General features: G+C 44.0%; 1 protein-coding gene across 1 annotated transcript in view; it reads right to left on the reverse strand.

The window, feature by feature from the left end:
* The window catches only part of LOC139470222 (adenylate cyclase type 5-like), a 74,326-nt gene that overhangs the window by 46,237 nt on the left and 154 nt on the right, over positions 1-27,935 (reverse strand). Inside the window, exons 2-4 of the mRNA XM_071252540.1 lie at positions 6,461-7,301; positions 3,106-3,255; positions 362-483 (exon numbers count right to left, since the gene is read on the reverse strand). Coding sequence (XP_071108641.1) covers positions 362-483; positions 3,106-3,255; positions 6,461-7,219 — 1,031 coding nt within the window. The 5' untranslated portion in view covers positions 7,220-7,301. The remainder of the gene's footprint in view (positions 1-361; positions 484-3,105; positions 3,256-6,460; positions 7,302-27,935) is intronic.

The following is a 27,935-nucleotide window of genomic DNA, read 5'->3' on the forward strand; positions in this document are numbered from 1 at the left end:
ATAGTTAATCTGTCTTGGCATGTGAGAACAACTATAGTAATATGAAAGAATTGGGTGTTCTTTAACTTCTTTTGAGTAGTATATATATGTGTCAATTTATAATGTTTGAATATTATTCTGTTAAACTCAGTTGGATAGTGATGTGAATTGCCTAGATGTCTGCCTATTCACACACAACAGTGAATCAGGTTTTTAAAAAATCGTAAATGGCCAGTAAAAAAGAAGCACTAAACTCTCCCGTGTAAAACCAATTTGATGAAACTTGTGAATAGTTCTGGTATCTAACTCACAAAATATTAAATATTCAAATGATATTTTTAAAATGAACACATTACGCAACAATTTGGTATGCAGTTCCTACCTGACATTCTCATGGCGTTGAATGTAGATCTTATGGAACATGGAGTCCTTTGGCTTCCCTGCGATGTCTGCCTTCATCTCCATGGCAACATGACGTGGCAACACAGACAGCAGTAAACGTTCCTACAACACAAGACCTATGTGTCAAGTACAGACAACATCACAGTGTCATTTACAGACAACATCACAGTGTCAAGTACAGACAACATCACAGTGTCAAGTACTGACAACATCACAGTGTCAAGTACAGACAACATCACACAGTGTCAAGTACTGACAACATCACAGTGTCAAGTACTGACAACATCACACAGTGTCAAGTACTGACAACATCACACAGTGTCAAGTACAGACAACATCACACAGTGTCAAGTACAGACAACATCACAGTGTCAAGTACAGACAACATCACAGTGTCAAGTACAGACAACATCACACAGTGTCAAGTACAGACAACATCACACAGTGTCAAGTACAGACAACATCACACAGTGTCAAGTACAGACAACATCACACAGTGTCAAGTACTGACAACATCACACAGTGTCAAGTACTGACAACATCACACAGTGTCAAGTACAGACAACATCACACAGTGTCAAGTACAGACAACATCACAGTGTCAAGTACAGACAACATCACACAGTGTCAAGTACAGACAACATCACACAGTGTCAAGTACAGACAACATCACAGTGTCAAGTACAGACAACATCACAGTGTCAAGTACAGACAACATTACAGTGTCAAGTACAGACAACATCACAGTGTCAAGTACAGACAACATCACAGTGTCAAGTACAGACAACATCACAGTGTCAACGTAACATCACAGTGTCAAGTACAGACAACATCACAGTGTCAACATAACATCACAGTGTCAAGTACAGACAACATCACAGTGTCAAGTACAGACAACATCACAGTGTCAAGTACTGACAACATCACAGTGTCAACATAACATCACACAGTATCAAGTACAGACAACATCACAGTGTCAAGTACAGACAACATCACACAGTGTCAAGTACAGACAACATCACAGTGTCAACATAACATCACAGTGTCAAGTACAGACAACATCACAGTGTCAAGTACAGACAACATCACAGTGTCAAGTACAGACAACATCACAGTGTCAACATAACATCACAGTGTCAAGTACAGACAACATCACAGTGTCAAGTACAGACAACATCACACAGTGTCAAGTACAGACAACATCACAGTGTCAAGTACAGACAACATTACAGTGTCAAGTACAGACAACATCACACAGTGTCAAGTACAGACAACATCACAGTGTCAAGTACAGACAACATCACACAGTGTCAAGTACAGACAACATCACAGTGTCAAGTACAGACAACATCACAGTGTCAACATTACATCACAGTGTCAAGTACAGACAACATCACACAGTGTCAAGTACAGACAACATCACAGTGTCAACGTAACATCACAGTGTCAAGTACAGACAACATCACACAGTGTCAAGTACAGACAACATCACAGTGTCAAGTACAGACAACATCACACAGTGTCAAGTACAGACAACATCACAGTGTCAAGTACAGACAACATCACAGTGTCAACGTAAAATCACAGTGTCAAGTACAGACAACATCACAGTGTCAACATAACATCACAGTGTCAAGTACAGACAACATCACAGTGTCAAGTACAGACAACATCACAGTGTCAACATAACATCACAGTGTCAAGTACAGACAACATCACAGTGTCAACATAACATCACAGTGTCAACATAACATCACAGTGTCAACATAACATCACAGTGTCAACATAATATCACAGTATCAAGTACAGACAACATCACAGTGTCAAGTAATGATAACATCACACAGTGTCAAGTACAGACAACATCACAGTGTCAAGTAATGATAACATCACACAGTATCAAGTACAGACAACATCACAGTGTCAAGTAATGATAACATCACACAATATCAAGTACAGACAACATCACAGTGTCAAGTAATGATAACATCACCCAGTGTCAAGTACAGACAACATCACAGTGTCAAGTAATGATAACATCACACAGTATCAAGTACAGACAACATCACAGTGTCAAGTAATGATAACATCACACAGTATCAAGTACAGACAACATCACAGTGTCAACACAACATCACAGTGTCAAGTACAGACAACATCACAGTGTCAACATAACATCACAGTGTCAGTACTGAAAAGGTCTCCAAGGCCCCGTTCCACGGGTCCCCAAAACCTGTCAACCCATCCAGTTTAGTTGTCTCTCATGACAAGCAGTGTCCATCTGGACTGACATTGCTATGTCTTCAGTTCGACATGCTGTGCAGTGTCTTCTGTGTATACTGGTGGCGGAGTCAGTATGGTTCAAGGCCGCCCTCAGGAACATTTCTTCATGGCAGGGAACAATGGAAACAGGCTTCACACACTACCCATGTGATTAATTGAACCTGAATCATGGACGCTACAAGTCAACGCTTTACCCACAATGCTACCCTATTGCCCCAGTGTATACTGGCCTTAATATGCTTTAAGAGTAGCCTCGTGGTTAAAGCGTCGGCTTGTCACGCCAAAGACCCGGGTTCAATTCCACACATGGGTACAATGTGTGAAGCCCATTTTCCGCTGTCCACCGTGATATTGCTGGAATATTGCTAAAGGCGGCGTAAAACCAAACTCACTCACTTATGGCACAACCCATTTCCTCCCCCCCTCCCAGCCTCAGCGTACCTGTTGTTGGTTTTCCCGCTGCGTGGTGAGGCGGGCCTCAATGCAGCGCCGTGTCTCTAAGAAGGCCTGTCTCTGTGCATACTCTGTGGGGTAGTGTGTGAAGACGCCCGCGATGTTGACGCACGTGAACAGTAGAATGTTGGAGACAGCCTGGAAAACAAAATGAATACATCAAAACTCACGCAACAACTACAGCTGGGGTGCCGAAGCCGATTCCTGATTAAATCTACACAAACTCCTGATAAAAAAGATGATTCTAAAATGAACAAAAAACTGGGACTGCCCATCCCACAATCCCCTCCCTCCTTTATATTTTGTTTGTTTGTTGTTCAACGCCACACTCAGCAATATTCCAGCTATATGACGGCGGTCTGTAAATAATCGAGTCTGGACCAGACAATCTAGTGATTGACGTCACGAGCATTGATCCACGCATTTGAGATACGATGACATGCATCAACCAAGTCACAGAGCCTGACCACCCGATCCAGTTAGTCGCCTCGTACGACAAGCATGGGTTGCTGAAGATATTCATGGGTGCCCCTCGTGTCGGCTGTCGGCATTATCAGCCGTTGGCACTATCAGCTTTAGACACTATCAGCTTTGGCACAATTAGCTGTGGGCACAATCAGCTTTAGACACTATCAGCTTTGGCACAATTAGCTGTGGGCACAAACAGCTTTGATCTGGTTGCTTTGATCGGGTCTAGGTTCTGAGAAGTTCTGGAAAAACGCCTCAGATAACATGTCACAGTGTATATCCTTTGATCTGTGAAATGCATTGATGCAATACAAGCAAACCCCAAAAATACAAGCCAAGCTCACGTTCTTTATCGGCGATATTCTAATTTGCGGCAAGACCATCAACTCCCATGACAAACAAACAGCGAGTTGTCATCACAACATAGTGGTCATTCACTCTTAAATCGGATCGAGTAACTGCACCAAACTAACTAATCTGGCTTCACATTCGTTACCATGGTTACTGTACAAGTGGAACATCATCTCAACATTATAAACATGCCAAAATGTTTCTTGAAATTTGAGGAAAATCGAATAATTAATTTATAGTGTCCTTACTCGCAGGCGTATTGAGTACTAAGCACTGGTGCTAAGGCACCAAAACACCCCCCTCTGACCTATGTAGGACATCGAGGCATTTATTTCAGTCAGTGTAAACACAATGTCTGTTCCTGGTGACACAGCCTGCGGGAACCCATGACGACGAGAACAAGTGGCTGCCAGGGCACTACAACTGATCCAAAAGTGGAAGTACTTTCCACATTTAGCCCTCTCCATCCGAACAGAGCTGTGACAGGTCTGTCTGACCTTAAGGCTTTTGTTTTTTCATTCCGCACTTTTTCGGATCAACAAAACAAAACAAATATCTCAAATGTGGAATAACATTGTAATTCTTACAACCACTTTTCTCCTTCAATGTTTTTGAAAACAATTGTCAAAAAAAGAGTAAATTGGTACAGAAAACAAATTAGAACTTTGTCAGTCGATGAAACCAGCTTTGTTCCTTGTGATTTACTTTTCTTTCTCTCTGAGCATCCATACACCCATCCAACATCTACAAATCATCCAAACACCCATCCCTCCCTCTAACCATTCATCCCTCCCTCACTCCAACCATTCAACCATCCCTTCCTCTAACCATCCAACTATCCCTCCCTCCAACCATCATCAACTATCCTTCTCTCCCTCACTCCAACCATCCAACCCTCCCTCCATCCAACCATCCATCCCTCTAACCATTCCCCCTTCCTCCAACCATCCATCCAATCATCCCTCCCTCTCTTCAACCATCCATCCCTCTCTTCAACCATCCCTCCCTCTCTTCAACCATCCCTCCCTCTCTTCAACCATCCCTCCCTCACTCCCTTCCTCCAACCATCCTCCCTCCCTTCCTCCAACCATCCATCCCCCCTTCCGCCCTTCAACTATCCATCCATCCCCCCTTCCTCCCTCCAACCATCCATCCCCCCTTCCGCCCTCCAACCATCCATCCATCCCCCCTTCCTCCCTCCAACCATCCATCCCCCCTTCCTCCCTCCAACCATCCATCCATCCCTTCCGCCCTCCAACCATCCATCCCTCCAACCATCCATCCATCCCCCCTTCCTCCCTCCAACCATCCATCCATCCCTCTAACCATCCCTCCCTCTCTTCAACCATACCTCCCTTTCTTCAACCATCCATCCCTCCCTCCCTTCCTCCATCCAACCATCCCACCCTCCCTCCAACCATCCATCCCCCCTCCCTCCCTCCAACCATCCTCCCTCCCTTCCTCCAACCATCCGTCCCCCCTTCCGCCCTCCAAACATCCATCCATCCCTTCCTCCTTCCAACCATCCCTCCCTCCAACCATCCATCCCCCTTTCCTCCCTCCAACCATCCCTCCCTCCAACCATCCATCCCCCCTTCCTCCCTCCAACCATCCATCCCCCCTTCCTCCTTCCAACCATCCATCCATCCCTTCCGCCCTCCAACCATCCATCCATCCCCCCTTCCTCCCTCCAACCATCCATCCCCCCTTCCTCCCTCCAACCATCCATCCCCCCTTCCTCCTTCCAACCATCCATCCCCCCTTCCGCCCTCCAACCATCCATCCATCCCTTCCGCCCTCCAACCATCCATCCCTCCAACCATCCATCCATCCCCCCTTCCTCCCTCCAACCATCCATCCATCCCTCTAACCATCCCTCCCTCTCTTCAACCATACCTCCCTCTCTTCAACCATCCATCCCTCCCTCCCTTCCTCCATCCAACCATCCCACCCTCCCTCCAACCATCCATCCTCCCTCCCTTCCTCCAACCATCCATCCCCCCTTCTGCCCTCCAAACATCCATCCATCCCTTCCTCCTTCCAACCATCCCTCCCTCCAACCATCCATCCCCCCTTCCTCCCTCCAACCATCCATCCCCCCTTCCTCCTTCCAACCATCCATCCATCCCTTCCGCCCTCCAACCATCCATCCATCCCCCCTTCCTCCCTCCAACCATCCATCCCCCCTCCAACCATCCATCCATCCCTTCCGCCCTCCAACCATCCATCCCTCCAACCATCCATCCATCCCCCCTTCCTCCCTCAAACCATCCATCCATCCCTTCCTCCTTCCAACCATCCCTCCCTCCAACCATCCCTTCCTCCTTCCAACCATCCCTCCCTCCAACCATCCATCCATCACCCCTTCCTCCCTCCAACCATCCATCCATCACCCCTTCCTCCCTCCAACCATACATCCATCCCTTCCGCCCTCCAAACATCCATCCATCCCCCCTTCCTCCCTCCAACCATCCAACCATCCCTCCCTCCTTCTAACCATCCCTCCAGATACTGTTTTCCTCACCTGTTTCCACATGTATGCCTGGGCATGGTTTATCCCTACGGCACAGATTGTATGTATTACAGCTAACCCCAGGCCGCTCGCAACAGCCAGTCTCATTCGTATTGGCATCAACGCATACACCATGTAGATGAAGAAGATAGTGCACCAGACGCCCTCCGACGCATCCCGGGGGTCACAGTCAAGGGTGACGGTCAAAACAATCCCACACAACAAGAAGATAACGATGTAACACAAAATAAACAGCTGTTGCTCATTACAGGACGTCCTATTGCACACCACCTCCAGGACGATCAACACAATCATGATGATCCCAAGAGTTACTCCCCTTGCCGGCAATGTGGCTCCCCCTAGGTAGTAAAAAATCAACAGCATGAGACTTATGACACAGAATATGGCCATGAGAATGGTGAGGTTATTTTGGTTGAGCTTGAAGAAATAACGCTGATACAGCAATTCCAGCTTGATGTTCTTGAACTTCTTGGAGCTGAAGACTTTGATGATGGAAAGTGAGTTGCAGCAGACGCTGCTGCCGATGACCACATCCTCTTCCACACTAAATGGCTTGACTTTTGTCTGCTTGGCTCGCTTTTCCTGCTCCTCGTATCGCAGTTGGGCGCGGTCCCAAGCCGACACTCGCGCATGTGACCCACCAGTTGCTGGTCGTGCGTCCAGCGGCGACACCTTTCCACTCTTGAGGCCAAAATGACTGGCCAGGCCATTGCCGGTTCCCTTGTTTCCTTCATTTTGATTGGTGCTCATGATGATGTGACAGAATCAGTCACATCGTGTGGGGCGTGGAGTGAGTTGGCCATGGAAACTGATGAACAACACCTTCAGTAGCCTGGAACAGAAATATTGGCTATTAGCAAATTCAAAAAAGTTAATAAGTGAGAGAGTCAACAACAACAACAACAACAACAACAACAACAACAACAACAACAACAATCCACTTATACATCCTCATGTATCAGCTCAGCATCTTCAGTCAGTGAAAGTTGCTTGAAAACTTCAGTCTTTATTCGGCGATTAAAGATCTGGAGAAACTCTTCGTATGTATGGCCTGTTCAACCCGCCAAGTTATAAATATAAGGTTGCCTTTTTCAATAATAGTTGCATTGGTGCATGTATTATAAAGCTAAATCCAGCCCTGCAACGGTATGTACAACAGTCATTAAGGACCCAAATTCTCAGGAACATAAAAACTCTATCACATCAGTACTGTAAATCCTGTATTAAGGACTTCATCACACTATAAAATCTTCATGTTTTCCACAGAAGTCATCTTCACTGTCTACTGTTCATAATTAGTTGTGTTACTAATAGTATCTCCCTTCCTAAGCCTCTTGCGTGTGTGCAACTAATTTGGTAACATTTGCAAACTAAATTACCATTCTGCAACCTATATTTATTCCTGGGGGGCCACTTAGGTCCCTATAACAAATTAAAATGATTTGTTTCCACTCGGTGCATGAAGACATAAATATTAGGTTGCATCTTTCAATAATAGGCTGCACTGGTGCATGTTTTATAAAGGTGTAAGGGACAGGCATAACAGAGAGGTGTAACAGGGAGGTGTAATGGACAGGCATAACAGAGAGGTGTAACAGGGAGGTGTAATGGACAGGCATAACAGAGAGGTGTAACAGGGAGGTGTAATGGACAGGCATAACAGAGAGGTGTAACAGGGAGGTGTAATGGACAGGCATAACAGAGAGGTGCAACAGGGAGGTGTAACAGGGAGGTGTAATGGACAGGCATAACAGAGAGGTGTAACAGGGAGGTGTAAAGGACAGGCATAGTGTTGTAAGAAACAGGTGTAACAGACAGGTGTTGTAAGAAACAGGTGTAACGGACAGGCGTAATAGGGAGGTGTAACAGACAGAGTTGTAAGAAACAGGTGTAACGGACAGGTGTTGTAAGAAACAGGTGTAACGGACAGGTGTAATAGGGAGGTGTAACGGACAGGTGTTGTAAGAAACAGGTCGAACGGACAGGTGTAACAGTGGTGTAACAGTGATGTAACAGACAGGTGTAACAGACATGTGTAAGCAACAAGTGTTAGAAGATGACAATGATCATGAGGGGTTAAGGGGAGACCAACCCTGCACAAACCCAGCCCATTTTATCAAATCATGTGAATTTTACCCTTAATAAAACATACAGAACAAAATATTAATTATAACTTGATCTGTCCTTTGACAGTGTTAGACCTTAAGTGGGATCTCCAGATCCTTGTGGGTTTTAGTAACTTAATTTAATCCCCTCTATATTATATACTTTTTCACATTATGAAATTCAGTCTCAATTTAGAACACTGTTCAAGTGACTATTATTTTCAACCATGACAAAACATCTCACAAAAACCGTACCACACTTCAACATCTTACTCTTAGGCCAGTTGTGTGCCCTTCCGAGAATCCACATGAACAGCTTGACGTAACACGTGCAATGCCACAGTGTCGACACAAAGACACAATATTGTAAACACATAAACTCCAAACCATAAACTGTTGAGGCCGACACAATCAAGCTACGCTGTCCTTCAGGTATTTATAGACTACGAGGGGACACAGTTGTATGGGGAGTTGTGATTTATTGTCATCGGTCGACCACCACTGCAATACTGTACAAGTTCAGTTTGATTAAAACACATGGCGTTGGTCATGCTTACAAATAGCTCATCGCAACTATCTAGACTAACACTGAATCAGTGAAAACATGTCTTTCAAATAATCATATATTTTTTCAAACCTTTCCTCATCTGCTGTTTTCATATGCGGAATCAAGCAAACTAGACTTGGTTAGTTTGATCTAGACTTGCCTAGGCTCTTATTAAAAAAAATATACATAAAATACATAAATTCCACACTCATGGTGAGTGAGTGAGGGGTTTAATGCCACTTTGGATAGTATTCCAGCTATATCACGGCATGTCAGCTTAATGTGGGAGGAAAGCCTGACGTGATGCAGGTCTCAGAGGTTTACCACTTCGGTGAAACCCACGAGCACGGGTATGGTGCTGACAGCGTCATTACTGAAGGGTCACCTGGTATGGAGGGTGTCAAACATGAACATACGACAACACACATCAATACACTGGAGTATGTTGACGATGTGATTAACAGTTGAAGATCATGTCACACTGATTGGATGCTTTGATGAAACTGTAAAAGAGATCATGACTAAAAAAAAACCCAATGAAAACTACAAGACTAAAGGTGTTACAAACAGCTCCCCAAAACACATGCCTGAACACAACCAGCGATTTAGCCCATGCACGTGAAATGCAAGACAAGTAACTGTCAATGTGGGTATAAAATGGTTCATCCCAAATGCAACTGAAACTTACAAACTTAATGACTTACAAACCTTTAAAGCACTAGGCAACACTCTGATCAAAACCGGCCAACTCGGGCGCATTTTAAAAAGTACAACAAACAAGCTGTCAATAAACCCTAAAATTCTAAACCTATAAAAACACTAAAAACTCACAAAAACTCCATTTAGTCCCTAACACACAATTCCAAATTTGGTCTCCAAATTAAGTAAGCAGCCCTAAAAACCTAGTGTGCGCTGGAAGTGTGCAAACAACTAGAATAATGTTGATCCATCTTCAAAATTAATTTCATCACATGCCAACAATCCACGAATCTCGAGATTTTCTTTCATTCAAAAGAGATTGACTAAGCCAAGTTCTCCGTTCAGAATGCTTATTTTGTATTCTGATTGCAGCCTGCCCCAGGGGTGACATGTGACAAGTTTCAGTCACATAGAGAAAATGAAACTTGAATTACAGTTTAAAGAAACTTTTCTTACGGATGACCTCGGGGATGACCCATGGCTATGAAGGAGAAACACATGACATCCCTGCAGCGTGTTATCTGGAGAAAGGCTATGATATTTGACGGCAAATGATGGCAAAATTCCAAATTTCTCAATTCCTCAGAATTTACGAAAATAAGAACATGAAAATAATCAAATTCTGAACATGATCACAATTCGTCTCAATTTGCTAGCCAAGGGCACTTAGTTTGGCATCTTAGATACACCCCTTCCTTGGTATGTCCATAAGTGTTGATGGTTTCAAAAACAATGTATGGTGGCGCTGGTCAAATTCCGCCAAAACCTAAAGCATCCCCATATACATGATTACATTTTCAAAATGTCTATAAACGACGCAATCGTAAAGTGGATGGGAAGCATTCTATTTTTGTATAATTGTTTTTAAACAAACTGTTCAAGGCACCATGTACAATAACTGTTGATGGATATAATTCACACAACTCATGAATGTGTTATGACTACTACATGTACTAATATGTAGAATTGCATCAAATAAAAAAAATAATCAAAATTTCATTTTTTGTGTCTGTAGGTACTTGGGAGCAATACAATGAAGGCCGGAGTTTGATACTGAGGCAAAAAGAATTATTCTGTAATGGCCTTACCTTGTGATAATGTGATGAATGCAAGATCATGGCTTTGGCAGACTGCTATCCATGCCACCATCTCTATATTCTAACATCCACACTCAACTAGTCTCCCCCTCCACTGAGTCCTCTACAAGTTGTTAATCATGATCACAGACGAAGGATTGAAACACATGAACAAATGTCCCGGTCCTTGAGCTTTCCTAATCCATTGTGTAAGTACAATACACCAACTTGAAAGTCAAACCTACCTGCCACGCCCACCAGCCACCAGCCCAAGGGGGGTCATTAATGAGATTACCTGGTCGGGAGATTACCACTGGTACCTGGCTTTCAAGGATATCTAGTTTTTCACACACCCAATCAATAACAGTAGTTGTGTGCTGGTAGTATATATTGTTGGTGGACGAATGCGCTAATTGCTCACTGAGAGCAACTCAGCATGTATGTTCTAATTACTCTCTACACAATATGTCTGGGCAACAGTGGAGCAGGTCTGGCAGTGTTCTTTCCTTAACTTTAAGCTGGATCACTTTATTGTCTTGGTTTATACCATAAATTTTGCAAAAGGAAAAAAAATGTACAAAGTCAATACGTGAAGAGGCAGGAAAAAAATGTTATGAATGATTATTAGAAGTGAGGGTGAGTCTTCCCAATGGTCGGTGTGGTGTGCCTCTTGAGGTCGGGGTGTTGAAGTGAGGGTGAGTCTTCCCAGTGGTCTGTGTGGTGTGCCTCTTGAGGTCGGGGTGTTGAAGTAAGGGTGAGTCCTCCCAGTGGTCTGTGCGGTGTGCCTCTTGAGGTCGGGGTGTTGAAGTGAGGGTGAGTCCTCCCAGTGGTCTGTGCGGTGTGCCTCTTGAGGTCGGGGTGTTGAAGTAAGGGTGAGTCCTCCCAGTGGTCTGTGCGGTGTGCCTCTTAAGGTCGGGGTGTAGAAATAAGGGTGAGTCTTTCCAGTGGTCTGTGCGGTGTGCCTCTTGAGGTCGGGGTGTTGAAGTAAAGGTAAGTCTTCCCAGTGGTCTGTGTGGTGTGCCTCTTAAGGTCGGGGTGTTGAAGTGAGGGTGAGTCTTCCCAGTGGTCTGTGCGGTGTGCCTCTTGAGGTCGGGGTGTTGATTTAAGGGTGAGTCTTCCCAGTGGTCTGTGTGGTGTGCCTCTTAAGGTCGGGGTGTTGAAGTGAGGGTGAGTCTTCCCAGTGGTCTGTGTGGTGTGCCTCTTAAGGTCGGGGTGTTGAAGTTAGGGTGAGTCTTCCCAGTGGTCTGTGCGGTGTGCCTCTTGAGGTCGGGGTGTTGAAGTAAAGGTAAGTCTTCCCAGTGGTCTGTGTGGTGTGCCTCTTAAGGTCGGGGTGTTGAAGTGAGGGTGAGTCTTCCCAGTGGTCTGAGCGGTGTGCCTCTTGAGGTCGGGGTGTTGATTTAAGGGTGAGTCTTCCCAGTGGTCTGTGCGGTGTGCCTCTTGAGGTCGGGGTGTTGAAGTAAAGGTAAGTCTTCCCAGTGGTCTGTGTGGTGTGCCTCTTAAGGTCGGGGTGTTGAAGTGAGGGTGAGTCTTCCCAGTGGTCTGTGTGGTGTGCCTCTTGAGGTCGGGGTGTTGAAGTGAGGGTGAGTCCTCCCAGTGGTCTGTGCGGTGTGCCTCTTAAGGTCGGGGTGTTGAAGTTAGGGTGAGTCTTCCCAGTGGTCTGTGTGGTGTGCCTCTTAAGGTCGGGGTGTTGAAGTGAGGGTGAGTCTTCCCAGTGGTCTGTGTGGTGTGCCTCTTGAGGTCGGGGTGTTGAAGTGAGGGTGAGTCTTCCCAGTGGTCTGTGCGGTGTGCCTCTTGAGGTCGGGGTGTTGAAATGAGGGTGAGTCCTCCCAGTGGTCTGTGTGGTGTGCCTCTTGAGGTCGGGGTGTTGAAGTAAGGGTGAGTTCCCAGTGGTCTGTGTGGTGTGCCTCTTGAGGTCGGGGTGTTGAAGTGAGGGTGAGTCTTCCCAGTGGTCTGTGCGGTGTGCCTCTTGAGGTCGGGGTGTTGAAGTAAGGGTGAGTTCCCAGTGGTCGGTGTGGTGTGCCTCTTGAGGTCGGGGTGTTGAAGTGAGGGTGAGTCTTCCCAGTGGTCTGTGCGGTGTGCCTCTTGAGGTCGGGGTGTTGAAGTGAGGGTGAGTCTTCCCAGTGGTCTGTGCGGTGTGCCTCTTGAGGTCGGGGTGTTGAAGTAAAGGTAAGTCTTCCCAGTGGTCTGTGTGGTGTGCCTCTTGAGGTCGGGGTGTTGAAGTTAAGGTGAGTCTTCCCAGTGGTCTGTGTGGTGTGCCTCTTGAGGTCGGGGTGTTGAAGTAAAGGTGAGTCTTCCCAATGGTCGGTGTGGTGTGCCTCTTGAGGTCGGGGTGTTGAAGTTAGGGTGAGTCTTCCCAGTGGTCTGTGTGGTATGCCTCTTGAGGTCGGGGTTTTGAAGTAAAGGTAAGTCTTCCCAGTGGTCTGTGTGGTGTGCCTCTTGAGGTCGGGGTGTTGAAGTTAGGGTGAGTCTTCCCAGTGGTCGGTGTGGTGTGCCTCTTGAGGTCGGGGTGTTGAAGTAAAGGTAAGTCTTCCCAGTGGTCTGTGTGGTGTGCCTCTTAAGGTCGGGGTGTTGAAGTGAGGGTGAGTCCTCCCAGTGGTCTGTGCGGTGTGCCTCTTAAGGTCAGGGTGTTGAAGTTAGGGTGAGTCTTCCCAGTGGTCTGTGTGGTGTGCCTCTTAAGGTCGGGGTGTTGAAGTGAGGGTGAGTCTTCCCAGTGGTCTGTGTGGTGTGCCTCTTGAGGTCGGGGTGTTGATTTAAGGGTGAGTCTTCCCAGTGGTCTGTGTGGTGTGCCTCTTGAGGTCGGGGTGTTGAAGTGAGGGTGAGTCCTCCCAGTGGTCTGTGCGGTGTGCCTCTTAAGGTCGGGGTGTTGAAGTTAGGGTGAGTCTTCCCAGTGGTCTGTGTGGTGTGCCTCTTAAGGTCGGGGTGTTGAAGTGAGGGTGAGTCTTCCCAGTGGTCTGTGTGGTGTGCCTCTTGAGGTCGGGGTGTTGAAGTGAGGGTGAGTCTTCCCAGTGGTCTGTGCGGTGTGCCTCTTGAGGTCGGGGTGTTGAAATGAGGGTGAGTCCTCCCAGTGGTCTGTGCGGTGTGCCTCTTGAGGTCGGGGTGTTGAAGTAAGGGTGAGTTCCCAGTGGTCTGTGTGGTGTGCCTCTTGAGGTCGGGGTGTTGAAGTGAGGGTGAGTCTTCCCAGTGGTCTGTGCGGTGTGCCTCTTGAGGTCGGGGTGTTGAAGTAAGGGTGAGTTCCCAGTGGTCGGTGTGGTGTGCCTCTTGAGGTCGGGGTGTTGAAGTTAGGGTGAGTCTTCCCAGTGGTCTGTGCGGTGTGCCTCTTGAGGTCGGGGTGTTGAAGTGAGGGTGAGTCTTCCCAGTGGTCTGTGCGGTGTGCCTCTTGAGGTCGGGGTGTTGAAGTGAGGGTGAGTCTTCCCAGTGGTCTGTGCGGTGTGCCTCTTGAGGTCGGGGTGCTGAAGTGAGGGTAAGTCTTCCCTCAGTGGTGCATCTTGAGTTTTCATGTGATGATATCACACGTGATATGTTTTTTTCTGTATCGATACAAGACGATACACTTGCTGAAAAATTATTACTTACTACTCTTTCAATCACTGAGTTTTGTCAGTTAAATATCACAAAATGATATGTGTTTGGCTTTTCAAGTTCACTTCTAATAATTGCAGCTACGAACATTTTTCTACAGCAAGTTTCTATTTTGAACCTGCTCTGAAATATTTATAGTAAGCAATTTCCACGCGATTTGACGGAAATATATGCGTATTTCGATAGGTATGGATTGTGACCTATGTATCATGATACGTGTCGTATCGTGACCTTGCTGTATAACGATAGTATCCTCAAAAAAACTTCTATACCTCAAAACTTCTACAGCTTAAAATAAACTATATGATTCTGTGCCCAGTCAATCATTTGCATCTTGCATGATATCCTGAAAATGGAATATGTAATTCGGGTGATGATTAGCTGCTGTAAAGATCTTAATAATAGTCTTATTTAATACCAGAAATCTGTATTGGTTAAAAAGCAATCCATTACTTATATAAATATTGCTCCAGGATAAAACAAATATCAGCTGGTGAAACATAAACTTAAGCGTAATACATCAAATCAATCTTTAACTGAAAGGAAAACAAAGTGGTGTCGGTGCTGTAGGAAAGTAGTATTACAATTTCAATATTTTACCCAAAATTAATTTATTTTAAGAAATGTTTCTATGACCTTACTCAGACTGTCCCCCTTTGAACCCCGAAACCTAAATAAAACAAGATGTTTATAGATATTTCCAAGTTTTCTTTTAGCATAAGTCTCATCTGTAGAGTGTAAAAAACACTTGATCTGCCCCCCCTCCTCCCCAAAAAATAATAAACTTCGATGTCACCTCGATGTCACCTTAAAGTCACCTTGATGTCACAATGTAGGAGGAAGACAAATGGAGCGATCTGTTGTGACAAAAGCCCATCAGCAACTCATCAGCTGTCCTTACACATCCCATCAAATGATTGACAACCTATCAAGAAACATGAATAACAGAGAAAGCCGTGAGCCCAACCATTAGCTGAACCTTTTATCATTAGTTTTATCATTCCAATCCATTATGGGCACATCAACCATTCGTAACTTAGCCTAGCTTAGTGTTCTTCTCTATACCTGTAGTCAGGCCACACAAATCTATTCCTAAGTTTCATGGATGTGTCTACCCTTAGAAAAATTACAATTTTATTGATAACAACTTCTGGTTTATTGCATATAGCGACGTTACGATGTAGATTCTTACATCGTTATCAAGCTGGAGTGACCACAACCAAGTGATGAGAGGTAAATGTGTAGATGAGTGAGTGAGTTGGGTTTAACGCTGCTTTTAACATTATTCCAGTTATATCACAGCGAGTCAGCTTAATGTGGGAGGAAAGCCCGAAGTGATGCAGGTCTAAGACGTTTACCACTTCGGTGAAACCCACGAGCACGGGTATGGTGCTGACAAACCTAGAAACATAATTGGGGCGAACCGAGATTTGAACCCACAATCATAGATTTCTGGCGTGCCCAAGGGACGCAACTCTGCACAGCGAATCGCGGCGCCTTAGGTGACTGGGCCACCCGTGCCCCCAAATGTGTAGATGTGTTGTGATACGATTCTAATGGTGTAAGAGTATACGGTGAAATGTTGCTTTGGGAAATTGACCTGGGCCCCGTTCCACAAAGCGATCTTAGCGCTACAATTGTCATAAGTCAGTGTTAAAAAATGGGAGTTACGATCGACTTAGCGCTAAGATCGATTTGTGGAACGAGGCCCAGAAGTTGTTATCCATAAAGTTATAGGTTTTTCCTATTTACTCCCCATCTTCCAGAATGCCAATCAAACAGTTAGTGTCTTAACATGCATCAATTTAGAAAAATAATAAATTAAATAATCATACAAATATTGTTGCATTGAAAACATGCTTCCTCCTGCATCCTGGCCAACAAAAGTAACGACACAGAAAACAAGATGATTAATTAGGTTGGTCGTTCAAAAAACAATTCCGACAAAATGTCACTTCTGTTTATTTCCCAAATGTAGATCACAAATATCTATTGTTTGATAGATGGCAAAGTAGACATTTATGGATAACACTTTCTTTAATGTACTCTTAGAGCAACATCTTGGTATAGATCCTTATACCGTTGTCAAGCAAGACTGCCTATCAACATGATCAAGGACATTAGAAAATCAAGAAAAAAGCAAATCTGGACAATATATTGATAGCTACTCTTAACCAGCCTTAATCACATAAACTGGATGATAAGGTTTAAGGACAATTACCAAGGAGACACATCTACACACACCTTGCAGTAATCAATAATGAACACCAGGTGTCAGGCTAATTGTATATTGTCCCACTTAGGATGGTGCTAATTAACACTGATTAAGAAACACATTGACCATTGTCACTTGCAAGCCCAGGTCAAGAACCATGTAGGTGCGAGAAACATCTGACACCAGATGCGCAGTCATGGTGTAAGGACTGAATAGGTTCATTTAGAAAATCATTACTCTTACAGGTCAAAATGAGCCTTTTTCAGAACAGGTAACAAACATTTCAACAGCCTTAATAACAGAATTATGTTACCATGGTTACCAAACAGCACGTACACCTGGTACTAATACCTACTAAAATGGGTCTGTGGTGAGTGTATTTGTGTGTATGTGTGGGTGGATGTGGTGGGGTGGGGTGGGGTGGGGTGGGGTGTGGTGTGGTGTGGTGTGGTGTGGTGTGGTGTGGTGTGGTGTGGTGTGGTGTGGTGTGGTGTGGTGTGGTGTGGTGTGGTGTGGTGTGGTGTGGTGTGGTGTGGTGTGGTGTGGTGTGGGTGGGGTGGGTTGGGGTCTGGTGTGGAGGGGTGTGGGGGTGTGGAGGGGTGTGGGGGTGTGGTGTGTGGTGTGGTGTGGTGTGGTGTGGTGTGGTGTGGTGTGGTGTGGGGTCTGGTGTGGAGGGGTCTGGGTGTGGTGTGGTGTGGTGTGGTGTGGTGTGGTGTGGTGTGGTGGGTGGGGTGAAGTGTGGGTTGGGGTCTGGGGGTGTGGGGTGTGGGTTGTGGGGTGGTGTGTGGTGTGTGGTGTGGTGTGGTGTGGTGTGGTGTGGTGTGGTGTGGTGTGGTGTGGTGTGGTGTGGTGTGGTGTGGTGTGGTGTGGTGTGGTGGGTGGGGTGAAGTGTGGGTTGGGGTGTGGTGTGGAGGGGTGTGGGGGTGTGGTGTGTGGGGTGTGGGGGTGTGGTGTGTGGTGTGTGGTGTGGGGTGTGGGGTGTGGTGGGGTGTGGTGTGACAATGCCTTAAGAATCTGTCTGACAATCCTTTAACAACCAGTCTGACGATCCTTTAACAACCTGTCAGACAATACCTTACAACCTGTCTGACCAATGCCTTAACAACCTGTCTGACAATGCCTTACCAACCTGTCTGACAATGCCTCACCAACCTGTCTGACAATGCCTCACCAACCTGTCTGACAATGCCTTACCAACCTGTCTGACAATGCCTCACCAACCTGTCTGACATTGCCTTTAAAAACAGTCTGACAATGCCTAACAACCTGTCTGACAATGCCTTAAAAAACAGTCTGACAATGCTTTTACAAACAGTCTGACAATTCACACGGTGACATACACACACAAACACAGTCACACATACACATAGTCAGGCACACACACACCGTCTCACACACACACACACACACACACACACACACACACACACACACACACACACACACACACACACACACACACACACACACACACACACACACACACAATACACTCCAACTCTGACCATTAATATAGCCCAGACTAAAATAGAACCCGTCATAGTCTTAACGTCTGTTTTACGAGACTAAATATATGAGGTCAGTGTGGAAAGCTGTAACAACAGGACACATGGCCGACGCTTGACATTCTCAAGGGGCACATTGCATATACCTAGAAGTACCGAGCACTAGTACCATGTGGCGCCTAGGGCCTGAATTATACAACATGAAGCTGTATGTTGTTATATTTTACTGTTAAACAACGTTGTAACTGTATCCCACTAATTCTGCTGAGATTCAGTAGGAGTTCATAGCATTGTGTTTAAACAATAATTAGTGGTCAGGAATACATTACTATCTATTGTAAGCAGTGGTGTGGAAGTTAAAATATTTAGATGCTTTTGGAGTCCAGGGTAACCTGGAATCTTCTAGAAGCACTCGACTAATCCAGCATGGTAGGGAACCTTCTAGACAAGGGGCAAGACCATGCAATGCATATCAGAGGAGCTGTTGTCTTACTTTTTCACTCTGGAGTCAGTGAGTGAGTGAGTGGGTGGGTGGGTGGTTGGTTGGTTGGTTGGGTGGGTGGCTGCTGTGGGTGGTTGAGTGAGTGAGTGAGTGGTTGAGTGAGTGAGTGAGTGGTTGAGTGAGTGAGTGAGTGAGTGAGTGAGTGAGTGAGTGAGTGAGTGAGTGAGTGAGTGAGTGAGTGAGATTTTACGCCGCTTTTAGCAATATTCCGCAATATCACAGATATCACAGCGAGGGACACCAGAAATGGTCTGCACCACATTGTACCCATGTCGGGAATCAAACCTGGGTCTTCGGCATGACGAGCAAACGCTGTAACCACTAGACTACCCGACAGCCCCTTACCGAGTAGTAACCAAACACCACATCATCTGTTTGATTGGCATTCTACAAGTTGGTGAGTAAATAAGAAACACATACAACTGTATGGATAACAACTTCTGGTTTATTGCATACAGCACCGATTTCATGCAGATTCTTGCACCATTATCAAGCTGGAGTGACCAAAACTGTTTTCTCACCATATTACCTAACCAACCTGCTCACCACCCCCGCAAACCCATTAGCTAACACGCACCTCGTGTTGGTGTGGTGGGTGCAACACCTTGCTCGTATCGACCCCCGACCCCCCGATTCTGTGTCCTGTACATGGTGTCCATCTTGTCACTGCAGCGTGCACTTCCACAAATCAACATGATCAATATCCGCAACAATGCTATTCACCTCCTCAGTATCCACGAACTAGTGTTGCCACTGGCGACCACAACCTGCCTCACCTGTTTACACGGAATGCAAGGAAATGGAGGTCTGTCACAGAATCAGTGCTAAGTGAGTGAGTGAGTGAGTGAGTGAGTGAGTGAGTGAGTGAGTGAGTGGGTGGGTGGGTGGGTGGGTGGGTGAGTGAGTGAGTGACTGGGTGGGTGGGTGGGTGGGTGAGTGAGTGAGTGAGTGAGTGAGTGAGTGAGTGAGTGAGTGAGTGACTGGGTGGGTGAGTGAGTGAGTGAGTGAGTGAGTGAGTGGGTGGGTGGGTGGGTGAGTGACTGAGTGAGTGAGTGAGTGAGTGAGAGAAAGAGACCTATGAGTGAGACCTATGCTTGTCTCCCCGTGGGGATTCTGGGTAAGAATATACGTCCCCAGCAACACCAATTTTCAATTTGGGATATTTTTCAATTTGCTGCAGACTTGCCTCTGAGCATGTCTAGATAAATCTGTGCAGTCTTACATAAGCATCACTGATTTTAACCCAACACATTTAATGTGTGCACTCACTGCTGACGAGGCACTCGACAGTGACATATATAATGTACATACTGCCACACAGTGTGTAAATACCCATCTCATCCATGAGGACATCCTCATCCCAGTCTCATCCATGAGGACATCCTTGTCCCAGTCTCATCCATGAGGACATCCTCGTCCCAGTCTCATCCATGAGGACATCCTCGTCCCAGTCTCATCCATGAGGACATCCTCGTCCCAGTCTCATCCATGAGGACATCCTCGTCCCAGTCTTGACATCCTTGTCCCCAGCAACACCAATTTTCAATTTGGGATATTTTTCAATTTGCTGCAGACTTGCCTCTGAGCATGTCTAGATAAATCTGTGCAGTCTTACATAAGCATCACTGATTTTAACCCAACACATTTAATGTGTGCACTCACTGCTGACGAGGCACTCGACAGTGACATATATAATGTACATACTGCCACACAGTGTGTAAATACCCATCAATCACGGCGGGATGACACACAGCACTGTGGTACATGAACGTAGCAAACCACTCAATGTCATCAATACACACCAACTGGTGCAGATCTCCATGTGATCGCTGTAATCACATCACAGTCACACGTATAGCAGCATCCTCATTCCAGTTGTATTCATGAGGACATCCTCATCCCAATCTCATCCATGAGGACATCCCCGTCCCAGTCTCATCCATGAGGACATCCTCGTCCCAGTCTCATCCATGAGGACATCCTCGTCCCAGTCTCATCCATGAGGACATCCTCATCCCAGTCTCATTAATGAGGACATCCTCGTCCCAGTCTCATCAATGAGGACATCCTCATCCGAGTCTCATCCATGAGGACATCCCCGTCCCAGTCTCATCCATGAGGACATCCTCATCCCAGTCTCATCCATGAGGACATCCTCATCCCAGTCTCATCCATGAGGACATCCTCGTCCCAGTCTCACCCATGAGGACATCCTCGTCCCAGTCTCATCCATGAGGACATCCTCATCCCAGTCTCACCCATCAGGACACCCTCTGCCCAGTCTCATCCAAGAGGACATCCTCGTCTCAGTCTCATCCATGAGGACATCCTCGTCCCAGTCTCATCCATGAGGACATCCTCATCCCAGTCTCATCCATGAGGACATCCTTGTCCCAGTCTCATCCATGAGGACATCCTCGTCCCAGTCTCATCCATGAGGACATCCTCGTCCCAGTCTCATCCATGAGGACATCCTCGTCCCAGTCTCATCCATGAGGACATCCTCGTCCCAGTCTCATCCATCAGGACACCCTCCGCCCAGTCTCATCCATGAGGACGGATCAAATCTGTTGTAGATGTATTAAACATGAAGGTCTGGGCTGAGATGAATTGGCAGAACAGGATCTGTCTACTTCTCGAGATAAGTGATCTTGATTTAAATGTACATTGTGTTTTCATATTTCAATTACTGTTTTAATTTCATATATATGGTTTGGTGCAGAAAGTGAGTGAATGTAAGCATGAATGTAAGTGAATGTGAGCATGAATGTAAGTGTGAATGAGTGTATATGTCAATGTCCAATCTAAAAAATAAACAGTGATTGAGTTGGGTTTAACGCTGCTTTCAACAGTATTCCAGTAATATCCAACATGTCAGCTTAATGTGGGAGGACAGCCTGAAGTGATGCAGGTCTCAGACGTTTACAACTTTGATGAAACCCACGAGCACAGGAATGGTGCTGACAAACCTAGAAACATAATCGGGGCGAACCGGGATTCAAACCCACAATCATAGGTTTCTGCCGTGCCCAAGAGACACAACTCTGCACAGCGAATCATGGCGCCTTAGACGACTGGGCCACACGTGGCCCAAAAAAATACAGAAATCTGAGTCCATTATATTCTACTACCAATCTTCCTCATCATGATTAGGCCACACGTGCTGTTTTTGCACCTGCATTACAGAACGGATCAGCAGAGTGTACACTCTTAATCTGCCCCTCTTTTTATCCTGCCAATAAGCCAATCATGATAGCATATTTCACCCAAAAAATACCTTCTAAACAAGGACCCACTATTATTTATATTGCATCAATGTTTGATAAACAAACAAAACAAGATTTTCGTGTAGAAAATATAAGAAGTTTTTTTGAGAAAGTTAAAAATTCTGATTTGCTTCTTATACACTTTCTCAGAGGTATATTTCTTAAAAGTGTGGCCTTAATATCAATGTACATGACAATAGTTTACGATGCTTATTTAAATACTATGTTTGTGTTTTCTAAAATTGTCTTAATATTTCGTCCTACTTGGGCCAGGCAAAGAGTGAGTGAATGCAGCAATTGTCTATCTATGTGACACCAAGGATGGACTTCCCACATAGGACCATGTTGGGAATCAAACCCAGACCTTTGGCAACACAAGCAACTGCCTTAACCACTAGGAGGGTCCTGATGGAGGGGTCCCATAAGCAGTAAGCAGTAAAATGTAGGGTACTTTTTCCTTTAGGCAGTAATTTTTCTTCTTTTTCAATAAAATCGTCGCAAAAAATTCCAAAATCGCCCATGGAGGAACATGGGACTTTTAATTCTGCTTTCGTTTCATCCATTATTTATTTACGTTAAGCAGTTATTTTTGGGTATTTTACGACAAGCATTTACGATAAAAAAGATGAATTTTACGTTTAAGATAGTGTTTGAAGTGTGTTTTACGTTAAGCATTAAAACACATCAGGACCCTCCACTAGGCCACACTACTGCTCGCAATAGATGAAAACTACTTCACAATGTTGCAATAGGAGAATGCCAGCAATGGTCACCTTCAAAATAGACAACTTATTTTCAAATGTGTAAAACGACAATGTAACAATCATGACAATCTTTCATCGGTAACAGGGCATCCCTGGGTCATGTTACTTGTTCCAGAATCCAGTGAGTGGGGGCTTTGGGTCATGGTTCAACCTGATAATGTTTCCATGTTGGTCAGAACTCTCCTCTCCGTGTCCTTGTGGGTGTTACCACAGTGGTAACCATGGTAACACCTAAGACCTGCATCCTCAACAGCTTTTCTCTCACATCTCATTGTTACACCACGGACGGGATTCCAACGTTGGACCATGTTGGGAATCAAACCCAGACCTTTGGCAACACAAGCAACTGCCTTAACCACTAGGCCACACGACTGCTCCCTGAAGATGCCATCTTCCCAAGGCAAGGGACTTAACTGACTTTAAAAGTCCAATTTCCACCCTTGCCGAACTGGGCTGGAATTCCTGGGCTCTATCATAGCGCCACCAGTGGCTGTTACGAGTTACATCACTTCTAACTCTCTCCTATGGACTAATCAGATTCCACCTCTCGCATAACTTGCATTTGCTTCAAACAAAATGGCGGCGCCAAGTCAAGACAATCTGATCAATATTCCAGGTCTGTAAGAAATCGAGTCTGGACAAGACAATCCCGTGATTGACATCATGAGCATCGATCCATACAATTGGGAAAGAAACATTTCCACAATGCAATTAGTTAACCAAGAAACATTTCCACAAAGCAATTAGTTAACCACGAAGCATTTCCGTAAAGCAATTAGTTAACCAAGAAACATTTCCACAAAGTAATTAGTTAACCAAGAAACATTTCCACAAAGCAATTAGTTAACCACGAAGCATTTCTGTAACGCAATTAGTTAACCACGAAACATTTCCACAAAGCAATTAGTTAACCAAGAAACATTTCCACAAAGCAATTAGTTAACCAAGAAACATTTCCTTAAAACAATTATTTAACCAAGAAACATTTCCGTAAAGCATTTAGCTGACACATAGCATTTCCATAAAGCATTGTATTGACAAATCTCTCATTAATCTGACTAACGATACACAACACCTGCTTCAGGAAGACATAACGTCATGTAACCATGGTAACCATACCCGCAGGGACTGTGACAGTTCAGACGTCTAAGAGGGTGGTGTCCAAATGTTTTTGATGCACCAGTGTATCAACAATATTTCCCCTCTACCTGCCTCGTGCTTGCCATATGTTAGTATGACCCTCTCCATGTCCTCCCACCATTTCTTTCATAACCCTCCCCAAATGACTGTTATATTTATTGATGACCCTCCTCTGAATACCTTGGTGCTACAAGGTTAACAGGTACATTACCATATCATCCTACCGGGTACCCATTTATGGATGAATGGAGACATACCTGGAACAATTCACATGCTTCAGTGTGAGGCAGGTCTGAACCCTAGCAACCCTCAGGAGAAGCTGTCACCCACCAAACAACTCTCTCCATCTACTTATTTTTCCCATCCAACTTTTCTCCACTATATTATTTGTTTGTTTGTTGTTTAATGCAACACTCAGCAATATTCCAGCTACTGTAAATCTTGAAATTAATGCGAGCGTGAATTAAATGCGAAAAATGCGATTGGTCTGGGCTCGCATTATTAAACATCGCATTTATATCAACAATAACTGAATAAGACATTTGGATAGCAGAAATACCAACTTTGACATACGCTGGAAACAAACAACTACCGTATTCGACGTAATAAGCGCCCCGCTCTAATAAGCGCCCACAGCGATATTTGCTAATATATTGGCCAGTGAACAATCCTAATTAGCACCCCTTCCGATTGATCAATGTACACAAGACTTATATATTCGCGTATAATACGAACTTGTGTGTTATATGCATACTTAATTATAGGCAATTAACTGCATAAACATTTCAGGCTGTCTGCATAAACCACGAAATTTATCTTTTAACTCTGTTTTTTTTCCACTAAAATAATTTCTAATAAGAACCCCGTTTCTAATTTTGAGAACGCCCTGGGCGCTTATTACGTCGAATACGGTATGTATTCCACACCACTGATTAATGAACAGCACTTGTAACAAGTCATGATATAAACAATGTCAGTCAGACACTTATTACAGGGATCTAGGGATGGCCACTGTGCTGTGGACATTAGCAGAGATTATCAGCCACGTGTCTGCATGTTTAACTATCACATATAAGGAATACAACATGTATTATGTGAGATGTGGTCAGTACAATACGTAGATAATACCCAGGCAATGGAGGCATTATGGATCATCTGTTCCTTGGTAAAGTAGCCTTTGGCGAGGGAATTACAGCACTCACTCATGAGTGACAGATATTTACTCAAACCGTCATTCAAACTGGGTATTGATAGTTTTCTTGGAGTATTCACTATACTTTTACTCCTTCGGTCCATATGGTCCAGTCTGTTAGGCACTGATAGTTTTCTTGGAGTATTCAATACATTTTTTCACTCCTGTTTGATATTGATAGTTTTCTTGGAGTATTCAATATATTATTCACTCCTGTTGGGTATTGATAGTTTTCTTGGACATGTTGGAGTATTCAATATATCATTCACTCCTGTTGGGTATTGATAGTTTTCTTGGGAGTATTCAATACATTTTTTCACTCCTGTTGGGTATTGATAGTTTTCTTGGAGTATTCAATACATTTTTTCACTCCTGTTTGGTATTGATAGTTTTCTTGGGGTATTCAATATACTATTCACGCCTGTTGGGTATTGATAGTTTTCTTGGGAGTATTCAATACATTTTTTCACTCCTGTTGGGTATTGATAGTTTTCTTGGAGTATTCAATATATTATTCACTCCTGTTAGGCACTGATAGTTTTCTTGGAATATTCAATATATCATTCACTCCTGTTGGGTATTGATAGTTTTCTTGAAGTATTCATTATATTATTCCCTCCTGTTGGGTATTGATCATGTTGATAGATTTCTTGGGAGTATTCAAGATATTATTCACTCCTGTTGGGTATTGATAGTTTTCTTGAAGTATTCAATATACTATTCACTCCTGTTGGGTATTGATAGTTTTCTTGAAGTATTCAACAATCAAGATGAATTTTGTGAGGGTAATTTATTTTGCATATTTTATGCAAATATTATGGTCATCTGGAGGTTTGTTGACCACACAGAAGACATATGTCAAATTAATCATTTTCCAAAGAAAAAGCAAGGGCGCTTTTCCTACTTTGCAGGGTATGACTCTGTAAGTCCACTTTGCAAAACATATAATTGCAATCCTGTACATTTTCTTACACACATAAAACCTTTCTCACAGCAAAAAGACATCCAGTAGGCTGAAACATAGGACCTCTTGAGAAAATTAAGCTCAGAGATTAACAGTCCATCATATACACAAGCATTGTCATTGACAGAGCACATGTCAGACAACAAAATGGGTTCTCTATATCCGTTATAAGCGTGCTCCTTATAGCCATTAATTTTATATGATAAAATATAAAGCCAATGGCCGGGACAGAAGAAATAGTGTGTTAAATCTGTTGGTTCGTTATCAGCATGCTCATTATAAACATTATTTACTGTACACATACAATATGTGATAAAAAAATATTACTTCTTAAACTAACACAGCTCTGAAAATGAAGCTGAGATTACAAGTCATCAACAATGACAGTTATTTTATTTATGCCCAGTTAATAGTTTGTAGTCTGCTTGGATGAAACAAAAATGTTTACCATGTTTACATTTTCTCAGTTTTATTCAGTTCTAATTTGGGCAGTCGGGTAGTGGTTAAAGCGTTCGCTCGTCATGCCTAAGACCCGGATTCGATTCCCGACATGGTGTAAAATCTAACTCACTCACTCAGTTCCAATATGCAGCAAAATTGAAATGTTGGGAACTGGCTGGGAATTACAGCCCTCAATTAGCACTTCAATCAATGGATTTATACTAGGGTCACGCTTTATCATGTTTATTAATTTTATGTTTCACAGACTTATTCCAGCTTTTCCACACAGTTGTTTGATAGGCATTACTTAGACTTTAAAGGATGACAAAGTAGACACAATTTATGGATGACTTCTTTAATTACTGTAAAGGCGACGTTTCGGTATAGATCATGCTTCACAGTGGTATGGTATAAGGACCTATACTGAAACATGCCGTGGAAATAAAGGTGCAGATGCCTTCTTGTTTCTGATAGTGATGTAGAAATGGAATTTATTTATGTCTTATCGTATAAAATGGTCTATATTTCTTGTGGGAGACATAATAAACATAAATATTTTTATGTTCAATTTATTTCTTGGACCAGTTGCTTTTCAGTTGGGGTGGTGGGCCCGTGAAATGGAAATAAAAAATGTGTGGCCTAGTGGACTAACATGAATTCATAGGGTGCTTAGAATACTCTCATTATCGACCATCGGACACTTAATACAAGTTTCAAGGCTCATAATTTGATTCTGTTTATATTAATATAAATTACTTCCACATGTAGAATTATAAATTTATTAACAATCATTGTACACCACTGTACCCAACATTACTATTAAAAACATACTGAAGTTTGTTAAACAGTGAAGAAAATTGTATGACAATGTTAAAATACACACATTTTCAGAAGAAAGGTTTGATAAACTACATATCTCCTGCTTCCAATGACAAGCCACTGTCATACTAGATCTATAAACATCCTTTCTACATACAGTGTACCTACAAACTTAAGTAGATGATATCATTTCTTCTGATTCAAAGTAAATTTAAAAAATAAAATATACTTAAATGCACAAACCGTTCAGAGTTAATAAAGAGTTACGTATTCTGAACAAAAATCGTGACTTGTATTCGACATATCACCACATCCATGCATCATCGCACAGACAGAAATAAACGCGAAGAAATAAACAACTTTCCATTGAAAGTAAACATCTTGAAATATTGTCACTAAAATGACAGTGACATCACGAAAACTTTCGTACGAAGCAAGATAAAGTTTTTATAGAAATATGACGCCTAGCATGGATTACAACAAGTGTGTACTCATGACACCACGCTTGGTATATATATTGTGATTTACAATTGTCACGGTAAATTCTCGGTGCGAGTCGGCGCTCATTCTCTAACTGTGACAATCCTCTCAACGGCATACGTTCGAAAAAAGATCACAAAAATGGTGTGAGGGGTCAACGACACAAAGTGCG

Source organism: Haliotis cracherodii, unplaced genomic scaffold (assembly GCF_022045235.1).
Source record: "Haliotis cracherodii isolate W230 unplaced genomic scaffold, xgHalCrac1.p SCAF_20, whole genome shotgun sequence".
NCBI classification, from domain to species: Eukaryota; Metazoa; Mollusca; class Gastropoda; order Lepetellida; family Haliotidae; genus Haliotis; species Haliotis cracherodii.